Source organism: Diabrotica virgifera, chromosome 7 (genome assembly GCF_917563875.1).
Source record: "Diabrotica virgifera virgifera chromosome 7, PGI_DIABVI_V3a".
NCBI classification, from domain to species: domain Eukaryota; kingdom Metazoa; phylum Arthropoda; class Insecta; order Coleoptera; family Chrysomelidae; genus Diabrotica; species Diabrotica virgifera.
In genome coordinates, this window is record NC_065449.1 from 88,032,697 (window position 1) to 88,050,269 (window position 17,573).

At 33.1% G+C, this 17,573-nt stretch overlaps 1 protein-coding gene across 4 annotated transcripts in view; it reads left to right on the plus strand.

Annotated features, from left to right (window-relative positions):
- The window catches only part of LOC114329654 (zinc finger and BTB domain-containing protein 8A-like), a 184,604-nt gene that overhangs the window by 134,694 nt on the left and 32,337 nt on the right, over nucleotides 1-17,573 (plus strand). For all 4 annotated transcript variants that reach the window (XM_028278836.2, XM_028278834.2, XM_028278835.2 and 1 more), the window contains one exon: nucleotides 5,179-5,232. In XM_028278836.2, the coding sequence (XP_028134637.1) occupies nucleotides 5,179-5,232 (54 nt within the window). The remainder of the gene's footprint in view (nucleotides 1-5,178; nucleotides 5,233-17,573) is intronic.

A 17,573-nucleotide genomic window follows, 5' to 3' on the forward strand; every position in this document is an offset into this window, starting at 1 on the left:
ATACGCACTTCACCTTCTAGATCATAATCATTCTTTCAATGAAGAGTTTCAAATTCTGCATATTCAAAATAAAGGCCTTAAGCTATCTTTTTTAGAATCGATGGAAATTAATAAACTGAAAAATACAGATATAATTCTGAATGACCAACTCGAGACAAACAGCTCCCCACTCCTCAACTTCTTCAGTTGAAGACTTAAAAAGGCAAACACATTGTAAACTATATCACTTGAGAAAGGCACTCTGCCGAAACAGCTGTAGTCACTTAGTTATAATAAATTCTGTGGAAGTATAGAAAACAAACGTTTTCAGTGTTTTATTATTAGATAAAATGAACTTCCATCAAGTAACGGTCGAATCCATCAACTTTATTCCATTTTGTTTAATCATAGCTCTTAAGATGGCTCTTTTTAATATAATGAGGTCGTCTGCTTCTCTTTGGACAATTTCTAGAGACACTTTTCATACATTACAGCATGGACTTTTCGTTGTCTATTGGAAAATTTTTTCTGGGTTTCCATAAACTTGAGGTCTTAGTCTTAATTCACAATTTTTATGTTGTTCATGTAGTGCCCCGCCTTCCTGCGTTTCCCCACCGTTCACTGCTTTTTATCTTTGTCACTTCTGTTAGTTAAACGATATCCTCATTGAGTTGTTTATATGTTTTCTTTTCTCGTTTTTAATTAGCATATCTCTTTTGTGAGTTTCATACTATTTTTTGTTAAGTAAAAACCTTGACTTCTGGTTGATAAGAACCAAAACTAAACTAACAACTAATTTGGCAAAAGGTTAGGTTAGGTTCATAAGCGCTTAATCACCATTCCACTCGACCTGAGAGGTCTATTGTGGCTCGATCCTGGCGTGGTTAAACCTGTCCTTTCAACTCAGCCTTTTTAACCTTTCGCTACCGAAGGGTCAAGTTGTTTTGTAGTTGACGGAGGGGGTACATTATGTACCCCATGCATTTTTATAGATTAAATATTAACATAATGCAATAATTTTAGTTAAAACATAATTAAAACAAATGCAAGTATTTTTTATTGAATATAAGTAACAATAAAAAAATATATGGTGTCTTGAAAAAATTAATTATCGTTTTTTTGATTAGCTTTACATTTTGTACATATTATTGTTTGAATTGTTGTGGTTGTTTGATGTTCAGCACAAACAAAGAATTTACAAGAATTGCACGTTTTTCTGCTTTTGCGGTCCTTCTTGCGTGGACAAAGTAAACATCGCCCTGAGGATTTTAAGATGGTGGCGTCGTTTTCGCGATTCTCCCTTGGTGGCGGTGGGCATAATTCGTACATCGCGTTTATAATTCGCTTATGGAATTTTTGTGGACTTTGTAGTCGCCTATCGACATGGGGCTTTATAAGTTCTTGACCCAGGTTTAGTAAAAATTCTCTGCGTCTGTGAGAAGCTTCATACGCACGAATGGAATTCTTTGTCGTCCACAGTACGTATGCATTCAGACCTGCAATGTCTAGAAGATTTTGAAACAAAACAAATGGCCATCTCTTAGAGGCTCTTTTACAAGAATATTCATTTACCATCTTATCCATAGTATCTACGTCACCTTTTGTAGAATTGTAATGCAAGATTATGTCTGGCTTATAGTCCGTCTCTTCTCCGCTAATTTTATCGTCGTTATGTTCTGTACTCAATAAAATTACTGCCTTATTCTTTTTAGGAACGTAAGACGCCAGTGTTATTTCCTGAGTGAAGGCAAAAACTGAGGACTTTTCTTGTCTAGAAATATTGGGTAGTAGGGCTGGAGGGATATCCTGCTTGTTTTTTCGAAGTGTTCCACATAATGTTATTTGTCGATCTAGGAGTTGTTTTGCCAAGGGAACACTGGTAAAGAAATTATCAGTAGTGATGCCATAACCAGTTTTTAGAAATGAGACCAAATCAAGTACTACTCTTTTGCCCTGGTCTTTTTCTGGTTTGTTACCATCTTTTCCAGTATAAATCGCAGCATAGGTGAAGGCAGCAGAACGTTAGCAGCATAGGTGATTGTTGCATCAACTAGAGCCCATATTTTGATGCCATACTTGGCTGGTTTTGATTTCATGTAGACTCTAAATGGACACTTACCTCTAAAACTTACAAGTTGTTCATTAACAGTTAGATGAGAGTGGCACTTAAAACTTTCTTTACAGTGTTCTACAAACTTTGTAAACACTTCCCTAAAAGCTGCTAGTTTGTCAGAACTTCTACGTTCTTCTCTAGTGTTCAAATCATCGAATCGCATAAGTAAAATTATATCTAGAAATCGGTCGCGTGACATGGCAGCCGGAAAAATAGATCGACTGTACAAAGGGTTTCGACACCACAAAAAGTGCACTGGTTCCCTATTGGCTTTTAGCGCACCCGCCGTAATCAAGAGTCCTAAGACCGCATAAATTTCCACTGAATCAGTGGGCAACCAGGTTCTTGTTTTATTAGGATTTTTCCCATTCCAATCCTGAATGTATTTCTCCGCTTTCTGGTTTGTACATTTGACGATGATCTCTACAATTTTCTCATCTACAAATAATTTGAAGCAATCACTAATTTTAGCGACATTTTTAGATTTTTCTGTAAGCCCTGGTTTTTCGAGCAAGTTTTTTGTGCGACATCTAGTTTTTCGTAAACGACGATTTTTCCAAACTGTACCATTCTTGGAAATAAATTTGGAATCTACTGCCCCCAAAACTGGTTTATCAGAATCATTACTGTCGCTCTCAGATGGCTAAAATATAATAAACTCAAGATAGAAATATCGTACATAAAACAAAAATAAAAATTACCTGCAGAATTTCAGGCTCATATTCCGCTACTTCTAAATTATCATCTAATTCTGAATCATCCGATAAACTATCTCTTTCAGAAAGGTAATCATCATCACTTTCCTCTAACCACTGCACTGCAGTTTCACGATCCTGTTCTTTCCGAAGGTCTAACTTTATTTCTTTCGACATATCGGTAAATCGTGTAATCACAAATGGATAAACTAAAACGGTATGTTAGCACTAAGTCATCCACAGAACTGATTTGTGTGTTATTGCAAACAACAGGTTTGGTGCCGTGCGCAAAACGTCTGGTTTAGTCAGTGGCGTCGACCGCAATGAACTGTACCGCGGTTGACGGAGGGGGTACAACTTGTACCCCAAGCACAGTGCTGCACTTTTCATAGGTAAAAATATGTCAAATTGAAAACAAATGGTTGGATATGCTTTTACACATCCCAATGAAGAAGTAACTAGAACAGTTAAACAAAATTCCAAAATTTTTAAAAATTATTCATGAAAAATCGAATTTGGGGTACAATCTGTACCCCCTCCGGTAGCGGAAGGTTAACAAAGTCTTATTATGGTCTTTGATGACACTTCTGCGAAGTATTAGGGCTCGAGTTAATAACGCTCAAATGTATTGTTCCTTATCCTATCCAGTTGCCCAGAAGGTGTTCCGCCATCTCATCTTCAGCTTGACAAAATATGCTAAGAAGAATATAAAATAAGAGGATGACTAGTAGATAGGATTAGATGCCTTGTATAGGAGACTAGCCGTCGGTTTGGTGCGGACGGTTTACTACAACTACATGGTCTTTATAGAAATTCTTGCTAACTTATCTTCAGTATATTTTTGACATTTAAATCTTCTACAAAGTATTGGCACTTTTGTCCAATTTAAAGATGACATACAATGTGTTAGATCTGGATCCCGCGTACCAAAAAAAGTTGATTAATAGCAAGCTAAAAATTTGTTAATAGCTTAACGGTGTCTAGTCGGACAAAATTTGATGCACGGGAACACGGGAACAGGGGAAGTTTTAATTGTCGAACAGTTTTAAAATTTGGAACGTCAGACTACGAAAACGTTTCATGTATTTTGTCGGACAGAACTTCCAATTGATTTGTTACCCTTTCATTAAGCTCTCATGCAAAAATCAGACTGGTGTTTATCGCCAACTGGGCATTTTAATGAGAGGAACACGAAGAACATGTCAAATGACAGGAATCATGTTGGTTAGTAATAGCAGTCTGATTTTTGCATGAGAGTTTAATGAAAAGGTAACAAATCAATTGGATGTTCTGTCCGACAAAATACATGGGACGTTTTCGTAATCTGACGTTCCAAATTTTTAAAATGTTCCACAATTAAATCTTCCCCTGTTCCAGTGTTACCGTACATCAAAGTTTGTCCGACTAGACACCGTTAAGCTATTAACAAATTTTCAGCTTGCTATTAATCAACTTTTTTTTGGTACGCGGAATCCAGGCCTATGTAGGATAGCAGTTAAGAAGTGCCAAAACTCCTTGTGTATATTAGGTTTGTTCGTAGAACGATCAGCAACCGTTGCCAACCATCAGAGGCATGCGCGTTCCTAATCTACAAACTCTAACTGTTAACTGCGCAGCGCCAACGGTTAACTGCGCATGCGTCTGATGGTTGGCAACGGTTGCTGATCGTTTGGATCGTACTACGAACAAACCTATAGTTATTGTTCTATAAATGGTCGCAAAAGACAACTTGTCTTGATCACGAAACAAATTACACAATTTCATAAAACAATTGAGTGGCTGTTTGCCAAAAGCTGATATGTCCACTTTCGATATTATTTAGAAGAGCAAATTCAAATGTCCACGATGTCCATAAAATCACAGTTTTAGAAATTATATTTTATATTTGATTTTGAGTTTAATGTTTATACAGCTATTTATGTGAGTTGACACAGAAAAAAAACTGTAGTTTTATGGCCGTCGTGGAAATTTAAATTTGCTCTCCTGAAAAGTACCAAAAATGGACATATCTGCTTTTGGCAAACGACCACTGAATTCTTTATCATCTAAGGTAATAAATCCAACGGGAATTATTGTTAATTTTATAGGTAATGGATTTTGACAAGAGCTATGACCTAGAAAAATTTCACGTAAACTTGTGTTCTCGGCATGACTCAAAGCTCTTGTCAAAATCCAATACCTCTACATTGAAGCATTTTTTCTCAAAAAACTTGTGACCTACGTTATAAGCAAGAAAAAAAATTCTATACAACTACACTTTTAAAATTGCTTGTTTAGAACATACTCATGCTTTAACCAATCACAATTTTGTTGAAACATTTTATGAATGGCTAAATAATATTTCGAACTTTGTATTTTTATTTGTGTTTCTATGGTTTATTTAAATTACAGCTCCAAAACCTTTAATAAAACGACCAAGAGGAAGACCACGGCTACATCCAAATGGTAAGTTGGTTTGGAGGTGGTTGTAGCTATTTTGTTGTGGGTTTTTATTTGCACTTTTTTCTTAGGATGTATCCAATATTGGCTTAGATTCACGGTTTTTGTAGAAATATGTAGATGCATGTATTAATAGAATATAATGTTAATTTTTGCCTTTTTGCTTCTTAATCATTTGTTTCTTTTAGTTTACATGGTCTCTCTATGATTTAAATTTCAATTTTGAATAACAACATAGTTCAATCGGGAGCTATACAAAAATAGCTTATAAGTAAGTCGGATCCTAGATTTTTATAGAAATGTCTCTGCAATGTTACTTGTAACTGTAATTTGATTATACACCAGCTGAAAAAGTTATAGACATTTCAGAGCAAATTTTAAAACGAACAGCTAAGATAAAAAAGAATGTGTGTGTACTTTGTACGCGCGTAAGAAGTTATACTTCTATTATAATATAATCTAACTTCATATTATGATTTCAACGAATCTACTTTAAACAGTTTTTTTGTATTGCATTTAAATATTAAACTAATTTTAGAAAAAACTAAAAGAATACCGATCCTTAGGCAAATGCTCTACCGATGAGCTACCACCGTTCTGTATACAGACGATCATTTCTCGGACATAATTACAATCACGGTGACAGATAGATTAATTGAAAATACACATTTTCAATAATACTTATTACGAGGAAGACAAATCCACAGACACAAAAATTATAATAAATATATTTACTAAAAGACTAATAATATATTATTTTCATGCACATCTTATTTGCGCTACATAACTTAAAAGATGTAGCGACTAATACCATACTGTCGGTGTGCGCAGGCGCCCAGAAAAATAAAAATTCATTATAACTTCAAAAATAATTTGTTTAAAACGTTTACTTAAATATGTACCTGATTTTGCGATACGTGATACCGCAAGAAAACTTTACGTCAATGTAGCTTAAAGACTAACCCATACTAAAACTGCAACAGTTTAGAGCAGGTACACCAGTGGCGTGCGGTGACATTTTCGGAAGAGGAAGCGACTCAATAAGGGTTTAACAAATATTTTCTTACGAGGGTCGAGATCAAAACATATATCTACTTAATAGGTGTATACCTAATGTATTACCTGTTAACTTATATCGACTAAAAACAAGAACTACAAAAAATTAGGTATAGTGTTTAACCCAGTCTGAGAGACATGCACACGCCTTGAGAATGAGATTCGGGTGATACAAATTCATTGAGACAAAGAGGATTTACTCTTATAAGCGGGCGTCACTCCATCCCGCCCCAATGCTTCATACTATCCACTTCCCCTCCGATAGCACTCTGATGCGCTATATGGGCTCTCTATCAGCAAAGTGCTTATTATGTGGGAGTCCTGGATACAAGGACTCACAAACGAAATCCTACCCCGATCAATGCAGGTTAGTGACTCTAGTGACTTAGTATATCGTATATCTAGTGACTTATCATCGATCTGTACTGCTTGCTCAGGGTCGAGTCCCTGCTCCAGGCTTGGTTTCTTTAAACTTAAAAAGAAGAGTTCTATTCAAAATTGTTTTTATATTCCGATTTCGAATCACCTTCCATAACACACAACTTTCAACAATATGACACTTATTTACTTATACTTGAGTCCTATTCTCTTATCAACCAATGCAAATTTTTTGTCGATAACATCGTCGTAAAATTTTGGATTTTCTGATAATTGTTTAATAAATGCACTCTTTTTCAATGGATAATAGGGCTAACTTGGAAAGTCTGTCTTCACTTGTAAAATTTATTGTAAAACTTTTGATGCGTTTTAATACTGAAAAACTTCGTTCAACTGATGCACTTGTAGCTGGGATAGTTAGTACCTACTACTTAATTCACACAACTTGCCCACTTCACACAGAGACTGATTTAAACCAGTAGTATTCAAAAAATTCAACCGATTCCTAAGTATTTCTTTATCACTAATTTCAGGTGTTTTATAAATGACATTTAACTGAGAATGCAAAGCTAGATTATCAAAAAAAATCATAATTTAATCGTACTGAATTAAATAGGTACATACCTTTGTGGGAGATTTTAATGAATTATAATTAGACATATTAAAATTACATAATTCTACATAGTTTATTTCTTTAAAATTTTCAAAGTGATAATTCATTTGTTGTAGAATATTATCAAAAATTTCGATGTATAATCGTCGATAGGTCTCTCTTTCGCCGACAATATCAATCATCATTATTTTTCTTTTAGGTTCGAAGCCCATATTTTCAGCTTTATCCCAAATATTTTTAAACAGCTCATTTTTTAATCATCATAAGTCATCAAATTGTCTTATACAAAATGCAATGTCACTTGACTTCGTCTGTAAAATGTCGTAGGTACTATAAAATATCAGTAAAAGGAAAAATCTCAAAATGTCAAATAAAATATTAGTAAAAATATTAAGCAAATAATTGAAATCGAGCCATTTGTACCTAAATACCTACCCCTTATAGCAGCAGTAACAGACTTCGCATCTCGTTTTCGAATCGGAAGCGGTCGGACGAGCGCTTCCAGGCGTATCAAAATTCGCGTGAAAGGAACATGACTAGCGAGTGAGGTTATTAAACCCTGACCAATTTTTGAACGGGACAAATGCATGACAAGCAGCGATTTTGAGATGCGCTTCCGTCAGGACCGGACTGAATCGTTGAATTGTGTGCTTATTTGAGACCGTTCGTATGCGATCAAATTTTAATAATGTTTCAATGCCTATTTAGTCCAGAAAGCCACTGCGCATCCGCTAGGAAAAATATTCTAATTCGGATTTTTTGCACAATCTTACTCAAAAAGGACTCCTTTTAACAAATTTGCATGTTGCCAGGACCAAAAGGAGGTCAAAAATTTTTTAAACGTTTTTTTTTGTTTTTTTCCTAAAATTATTTTTTTGCATGGAAAAAAAGTTTTTTTTAGGTTTTTTGAATCATTCCAAACAGAAAAGGTATTTAGTGACTTTTCTTTAAAAATGATAGTTTTTGACATATAAGCGATTAAAAATTGAAAAATTTCGAAATCGGCCATTTTTAACTCTCAAAAACTATGTGAAAAACTGAAAATTTTAATGTTGCCAAGGTAGGTAGATATTCTTTAAACATCGATTGATGAAATCTCGAAGAGTTTTTTGCAATACAATATTCAAAACTCCTTTGTTTTTTAATTGCTAATCAAGCGTGCGCGACACTATTTTCCACCGACAGTATGGTGCAAATGAAAGGAATAAATTCGATATTTCGTAAACCGGCGACTTTAAGGAAAAATCCCGAAACAGGTCGATTTTTATTTTTAAGTTATGATATTGTGGCATATATGGTATACTAGTGACGTCATCCGTTTGGGCGTGATGACGTAATCGATGATTTTTTAAATGAGAATAGGGGTCGTGTGGTAGCTCATTTGAAAGGTTCTTCAATTCTCTATTCAGTAATGTAAACATTTACATAATTATTTATACAGGGTGTCGTTCTACTTCTTTTTTTGTAAAATAATTTAATTTAATAAAAATTTTTTGGACACCCTGTATAAATAAGTATGTAAATGTTTATATTGCTGAATAGAGAATTGAAGAACCTTTCAAATGAGCTAGCACACGACCCATATTCTCGTTTAAGAAAATCATCGATTACGTCATCACGTCCAGATAAATGACGTCACTAGTATACCATATATGCCACAATATCATAACTTAAAAATAAAAATCGACCTGTTTCGGGATTTTTCCTTAAAGTCGCCGGTTTACGAAATATCGAATTTATTCCTTTCATTTGCACCATACTGTCGGTGTAAAATAGTGTCTCGCACGCTTGATTAGCAATTAAAAAACAAAGGAGTTTTGAATATTGTATTGCAAAAAACTCTTCGGGATTTCATCAATCGATGTTTAAAGAATATCTACCTACCTCGGCAACATTAAAATTTTTAGTTTTTCACATAGTTTTTGAGGGTTAAAAATGGCCGATTTCGCAATTTTTCAATTTTTAATCGCTTATATGTCAAAAACTATCATTTTTAGAGAAAAGTTACTAAAGACCTTTTCTGTTTGGAATGATCCAAAAGACCTAAAAACACTTTTTTCCATGCAAAAAAAATAATTTTAGGAAAAAAACAAAAAAAAAAAACGTTTAAAAATTTTTTGACCACCTTTTGGTCCTGGCAACATGCAAATTTGTTAAAAGGAGTCCTTTTCGAGTAAGATTGCGCAAGAAATCCGAATTAGAATATTTTTCCTAGCGGATGCGCAGTGGCTTTCTGGACTAATTAGTTACATAATAGATTACTTAGATTAAGGGTGTCTAGTCGGACAAACTTTGATATATGGGAACACTGGAACAGGGTCAGTTTTAATTGTGGAACAGGTTAAAAATTTGGAACGGTCACACCACGAAAACGGCACATTTATTTTGTCCGACAGAACAGACTTAACCTCTCCGAACAGAGATTAAACTCTCATGCAACAATCAGACTGCTATTTATCACCAAATGGGCGTTTTAATGAGTGGAACATGTAGAATATGTCAAATTACAGGAATTATGACAGGTGATAAATAGCAGTCTGATTTTTTTGCATGAGAGTTTAATCTCTGTTAGGAGAGTTTAAGTCTGTTCTGTCGGACTCGGACAAAATAAATGTGCCGTTTTCGTGGTGTGTGACCCTTCCAAATTTTTAACCTGTTCCACAATTAAAACTGCCCCTGTTCCAGTGTTCCCATATATCAAAGTTTATCCGACTAGACACCCTTAAGCTATTAACAAATTTTCAGCTTGCTATTTATCAACTTTTTTTTCATACGCGGGATCCAGACCTGTTAATAATGGTAATATCGAATATTTTAATGAATAGAGAGACTAAGTACTACTTATGTTAGTTTTGGCTTTTATTTAATTATTTAACAAACATTACTTAACGCTGTAAAATATTTTGGAAACTTTAGACATTCAATTTCTAAAATATTTTAAAACTAGAGCTGAAAACAAAGGTAATAACACATATGGTTTTATTAAAAACACTAACAAAGTTTCGAGTAATATTTATGAAATATTACTCACATCAAAAGGTTTGCTGTATAGTTTTTAAAGGTTTTACTTTGGACATGGACAAATTGGGAAAAAAACAAGGGAAAGTTATTTACCAGCTATTTTATTGTTGGAATAGTCTTTTTTGAGACATTTTTACACTTTGATTTAGGTTTAAAAAGGTTTTAATTCAATTCTAAAGAGAGGGTTTTTATGAATTGTTTATACAGTGCACTGGAATAAGTGTTACCCCCCCCCTTATTGACTTATTTATTTTTACCACATAAGCAAAACGTTCGAACTGGTCGATTTTTAAAATAATCATAGTATAATCTTATAACATCAATGTTTCGAACTTTACGCGATCCCTCTTCAGTTGACAGGCATAACTTTGATTTTTTTAAATAGGAAAGTATATCATATTATGATACCTCAGCTTTTGAAACACTGATTACAAAAATGTATATTACTTTAATCCTTTTTGAGTGCGTAGGCGCAAAATTTCGGTCGAATTATCGATGGTCGAAAGTCCCTGAGAACTTCTATAATGTTTATTTTAATAAGTCACAGGGGTGAAAAAAAAAAGAGAAAATTTAGTCTGATTGTTAATTTCAAATATATCATTCAAAATAAACTTTTTGTTTATTCTAATGGACTTTCTGCTTTCGGTAATAATGTAATTTTTCCTTCTGCGTTTAAATTTTAAAAAAATACTTATTAGTTTTCTCAGAATTTAAAAAAAAAATAAATACACGTTTAAAAAGAATTCAACCGAAATTTTGCGCTGATGCTCTCAAATAGGATTAAAGTATTATACATTTTTGAAATAAGTATTTTAAGAGCTTTTAATTGAGGTGTCACATGATGTACTTTCCCATTTAAAAAAATCAAAGTTATGCCTGTCACCTGAAGAGAGTTCGCGTAAAGTTCGAAACATTGATGCTATAATATACAGTTGAGTCCGCGAGTCTTTACCCGTGCGTCATTAATACCTGGTGAGATAAAACACATACTTTTTATTTAGCATCATTCTCTTGCACGCATGAAATTAATGACAAACCAGCTGCCGCCTGTTATTTAAGTAAAAACTATGGAGACCTGTAAGAAGGAGTGGAAACGCAATGCATCGTTTGTGGGCTAACTTTTCAACCTCTAATTCAACTTTCAGCAATCGCCGCTAGAGGCGCAAGTGTTCGAATAGGTGCTACAAATACATTAGCTCTTATGGACTTATTTAATATTTAACTCATTTTATTTTTGTTTTTAGCGTAATTAGACATTAATTTATTGGTGGATTGTAGCTGAATATGTTTTATGCCAAAAATAAATTATTTTAACCTTGTAACATATCGACGTGTGGTCAAAAGTGTATTCTTTATATACCATTGTAGATGGAGATGTGACATCAAATTTAAATTTGTCATTACTTTAATATGTAGGACAGCTTATTTTGAAGCGGAAATATTTTGTCACATTATCTAACTGCCACATTTATATACCAATGGTATTTCAACTGCAAATTAATTTTTTAATATCTTTGTAACTGATATCAAAAAGTTTGTTAGTTGAAAAAATTGACTTAACTGTACGTAATTGTTTTTAAAAAGTTATTTAAATAATTTGAAGTTTATTGATCAATTTTTTTAATTATTCTTTTTATCAAAATTTAAACTGCTTTTTTTTGAATACTTCATTTATCTATATTCTGAAAGCTTACCTATCAGATGTTTAAATTTAGTTAATAAAAATATATGTCTATAAACTACGCAGACGATAGTCTGACTTTTATAAAATTAATGTTAATTTTTGTGAAATATTTTGCCTCAAAAAATGCATTGTTTCGACAGAAAAACTTTCAAGATCGTCCTACTATTATCACTATAATTTTCAGGTTAAAAACCAATAATAGGCACAAATTTTATTTACACCGAAGGAAATAACATACAAACGAATAGGTTTAATCCACGAACGTTATAAATAACATAAAGACAAATCTTTATTAAAAGTCTTTATTAACTTCGTTAAGTTCCCTTTTGAATTTTTTATCGGAACGATAACTCGATATAAATCCCGGTACGAAGCAAGTTCTTTTAGTGTAAGCTTTCTTGGCACTCATATTTAAATAATATTAACCACCAAAACCAATAATCTTATATTAACTACGAATAATTAATTATTTTCGAAATTTTCACATTCACTCCAATGCAAAAGTAGCATCTATTTCTACGCCACCGCCGCCCTAGCGAGAAACAAAGCAAACAGGCAAAATTGTGTACAAAAATTTCAAGGTCGTCCTATCTCGATTCCTCTCCTCTGTGTAGGTCTCCATAGTAAAAACACATGTTATTTTTATGAACGATTAAGACTCAGTGTATTGAAAAGAGATAGGTATAATACAAAGAAAGACGATTGGGAATGTCTTCACATATTTTAAGTACAATGTCTGACGTTTTGGTTTGTTTACTTTTGTGGCTGTCAGTTTGTTGAATTTTTTGCTGTTATTTTGTCGAGTTTTTGCATTTTGAAGTTTTTTATAGTATACAAACAGTTGTTTTCACAACTAATTTTATATTGGAGTTAGAAATTTTGTGATAAGTTTATGTTATTTTAAGATAAATTTTGACGACATACAAAGCTAACCTCATTGTTGACACAGTTGAATGCTTGTGTTTAAGGTTCCGCCAAAGTGAATAAAATAACAAAAAGAAAATATGTTATCTAATTTTTTTATAAATTGTTTATTTATTTATTAATCAATAGTCCATTCTTTCACAGTTTTTGCTCTAAATTTTAAAGAACCGCTTGGATTGACATGAAATTTGGCATAGGCATAGCTTACATGTCAAAGAAAAAAAGTGATATTGTGCCGATGTGTGCTTTTGCCCTGGGGGTGACTTTCACCCCCTCTTGTGGGTGAAAAAATATAAGTCTAAAATAAGTCTGGAAATGGATAAAGTGACTAATTTTAAGTAACTTTTGTTCTATAGAGCTTTTTCGCCAAGTCAGCACTTTTCGAGTTATTTGCGAGTGAATATGTTCATTTTTCAACAAAATAACTACATTTTTAGACGGTTTTTCGCAAATAACTCACAAATTAAGTATTTTGTCGAAAAAAACGTTCTTAGCAAAAATATAGCCTGTAAAAAAGTAAAAAAAAATGGTGTACGCTATAGGTCTCTGGACCTCGTAAAACCAGAGTAATAGCCAATGAAAAATAGATTCATATTCACCAAATTTCAAATAGAATATTTCGACGTAAAATATCCAAAAAATTAATCACTTTTTGGGAAAATCCCATTATAACTTTTTTAAAGCGTTTAAAAAAAAGCTTTATTTCTGTTTTTACAAAAAGTTTCTAGCTTTAAATTTAAGCAAGTTACGCTCAAAATAAAGTTGGTCCCTTTTGTTTTTGCAAAAATGATCGGGAATACCACCCCCTAATTAGCAACTTAAATGAAATTAATCGTTACCGCTCCACAGATTATTTTACTTATGTTGTGTTTATATGATCTGTAAGTGTCATCGATTCAAAGTGCTTATTTTGAAAGAAATTTGGTTTTAAAGTAAAATTTCTAAAAATTTTAATTTTGAAAAATATGCTTGTTTTCAAAATAACTAAAAAATTTTTAGAGATACCAAAAATCTCAAAAAACAAAAAAAGTCAGCATTGCTTTTCTGAATATCATGTATTTTTTTGTTATTTTGTTAGACAAAAATTGATTGAGATTTGGTGTTTCTAAATTTGCATACATTCGTGATGAGTGACCCGTTCAACCCCTTTTAACTACAGCCCTTTCAAAAATAAGGACTTTGAACCGATGAAACTTACAAATCATATAAAAAATACATACACGGGTCAAGACACTTGTGAAGTCGTAACGATTAAGTTTATTTGAGATAATAATAAGGGGGTGATTTTCCCGATTTTTTTACCAAAAAAAGGGACTAACTTTATTTTGAGCAACTTGTTTACTTTTGATGCTAGAAATTTTTTTTATAAAACAAAAATGAAGCTTTTTTTAAACACTTTAAATAAGTTGTAATGAGTTTTCCCCGAAATGTGCTTTATTTTTGGTTATTTCACGTTGAAGTATTCCATTTGGAATTTGACGAATATGAACCTATTTTTAATTAGCTATAATTCTGCTTCTACTTGGTATAGAAACGTCATATATACATACACCATTTTTTTAAAATTTTTTACAGGCTATATTTTTGCTAGGAATGTTTTTTCGACAAAATACGTACTATTTGAGTTATTTGCAAAAAACCGTCTAAAAGTGTGGTTATTTTGTTAAAAAATGAACATTCACTGGCAAATAACTCGAAAAGTATTGACTTAGTGAAAAAACTCTATAGAACAAAAGTTACTTAAAATTAGTCAGTTTATCAATTTCCGGATTTACTTTGAACGAATACTTTTTCACCCCCGAGAGGGGGTGAAAAGCACCTCCGGGGCAAAAGCACATTTCGGCACAATATCACTTTTTTTCTTTGACTTGTTAGCTATGTGTATGCCAAATTTCATGTCAATCCAAGCGATTCTTTAAAATTTAGAGGTTTTGCAATATTTTACCGTTAAAGAACGGACTACAATGATAATACAATAATTTATTAAGCTACTTCAAATGTAGCTGTAATGATGCACCAAAATTTTAAAGCAAAACTTAAATTTGACATTCTATTTATTTGATAATGTCAAATTTTATAATAACCCGTGATCGGAATAATATCCATTTGCCGTTGCGTTCAGTAAATTTCCGACTTATTTCGTATGCTTTAAATGATGACGCACGGGTAAAGACTCGCGGACTCAACTGTACTATGATTATTTTAAAAATCGACCTGTCCGCGCGTTCTGGTTATGTGCTAAAAATAAATAAGTTAATAAGGGGGTGTAACACTTATTCCAGACTGAAATGTTTGAAAGTGCTAGAATTTTTCTCAAAAATGTCATTCTCACAAATGTCGAGTTTCTTTTTATTTTTTTTTGCTAATTACTTTATTTTGTGTTGATTTATTTTTATTAAGTATTTTTATTTAAGACCAATGTATTTTTCGTAGTAGTGCAATATTGTGGGCATGCTTGTACCTTGTGACTGTTTTGTCATTTATTGCAATGTTTGTGTTTGTTTATTCCGTTATTCCGTACTGCCTTTCGTGTTGTCAGTAATCTTTGATTAACATTCTTAAACGGGTCTGCATAATGGTGCACAGGTTCTATTATTGATATTAGTATTGGTTATAGTAATGATGACAATCGTTACAAGGAATATCTTTATTAGTGTTGATATTTTCTTCTTGTTCTTTTGCTCTTTAATTCGTCCAATTTTGAAAATAGCCGTCCCCCAGTTTCCTCCATTCGCTTCTGTTTTGTGCTTTCTTTTTCCAGTGTGTTCCTCCTATCTTTCTAATGTCATCTCCCCATCTCATCTGGGGTCATTCTCTTGCTCTCTTTCCTTTCCATGGTCTCAATTGTTGTATCGTGGTATTTCACCTATTGACCGTTTGTCTGGCGTTATGACCTGCGAAACTCCATTTTAGCCTGTCTATATGTTGTCCTGTATCTTTGACTTTTGTTCCATTTCTTATCCAGTTGTTTTGCATTTTGTCTTTTGATTTTACTCCTAACATTGTGTGGTCCATGGCTCTTTGTGTCTTCATTATTTTATCCATGTTTGCTTTGGTCATGGACCTTGACCAAAGCATTGTTATTTTCTACACAATATTCAAATGATTTCATTTTTATAAAAATGAACATCGCGATAAAAGGAAGCAGAATAGCCATACTAGGAGTATATGGAATTAATGAGGACGCATTGATCAACAATAAAGATGAATTCTTCGAACAACTGAACGATGAAATTATAAAAGTAGGAACATCTAGGGAGATCATACTTTTAGGAGACCTCAATAGCAGAGTTGGACGGGAATTGAACAACAAAGTGGTAGGAGCACACGGTGAAAATACCAGAAACGATAATGGAACCAGATTAATAACAACATGCACACAAAAAAAATATTAAATGGATTTTATCCACATCGTGATATACATAAGTACACCTGGATACAACAGACCAGAAATCTGAAATCTGTAATAGATTATAGCGTTGTAAGACAGAGAACTGCTATTAAAATACAAGATGTGCAAGCAGCCAGAGGGCCATCATGTGGCACCTATCATCATCTGCTAAAAGTTAAAGCGGTACTCCCAAACAGATATGAAAAAGATAGAGCACATCGAGTCAAATTAGTTAATAAAACAAGTACGGTATAATCTATACAGTCTAAACCATGAAAGTGTAAAGCTACTGGATAAAAAACGTTTAGACGAAAAATTAGAAAGGGGTAGTTTTGAAAATACCGAAGAACACTACGAACACATCAAAAAGTCCATTCATTTGGCAGCAGAAGAAGCACTGGGGAAATGTGACGAAAACCATAAAGTAATAAAACCGTACTGGTGGGATGAAGAAGTAGAAAAGGAAATTACAGATAAACGTCGGAAATACCAAACGTTCCTATCAACAAAAACAGAAAACGATAAAATAATTTACAAAGAATCCCAAGCCAAAGTAAAAAAGAACATAACTCAAAAAAAGAACGAATCATGGGAAAAGAACTGCCAAAAAATCAACCCTTACATAGGAGGTAGAAGAAGCACAGAGAGTTGGGGATTAATTAAAAATATGAGAACTAATAAGAAAAAAGACGATATATCACCAATAACAACGGAAAAATGGGAAGAATATTTCAAAAAATTACTAACAGAGCAAATACCAGAATTTGTTAACATAGAAGACAACACGATAGGTATATATATAAATTCATCACCATTACAAATAAGTAAATCAGATATGGAAGAAATAACCAAATCCCTGAAAAATGGAAAATCCCCTGGTCCTGGTGACATCTCTGCAGAATTAGTGAAAGCCGGTACAGACAAACTCCAAGAACAGCTAAGAAAACTCTTCCAAGACTGCTTAAATGGCGCCGAATTACCAAAAGAATGGAAATTATCTGTCATGTCAACCATCCACAAAAAAGGCAGTAAGGATCAATGTGAAAATTACAGAGGAATTGCGGTAAACAGCACAATAAGTAGGATGTATGGGAAACTTATTAAGAACAAAATAGAAAATGACCATAGAGATTACGAAGCAGAGGAGCAAGCTGGCTTTAGAGCTGGGCGGTCCACAGTAGACCACGTGTACTCTATTACGCAAGTTATTGAGAAAAAAACAGCCGTCAATAAAGAAGTTCAACTGGTATACGTAGACTTACAAAAAACATATGACAGTG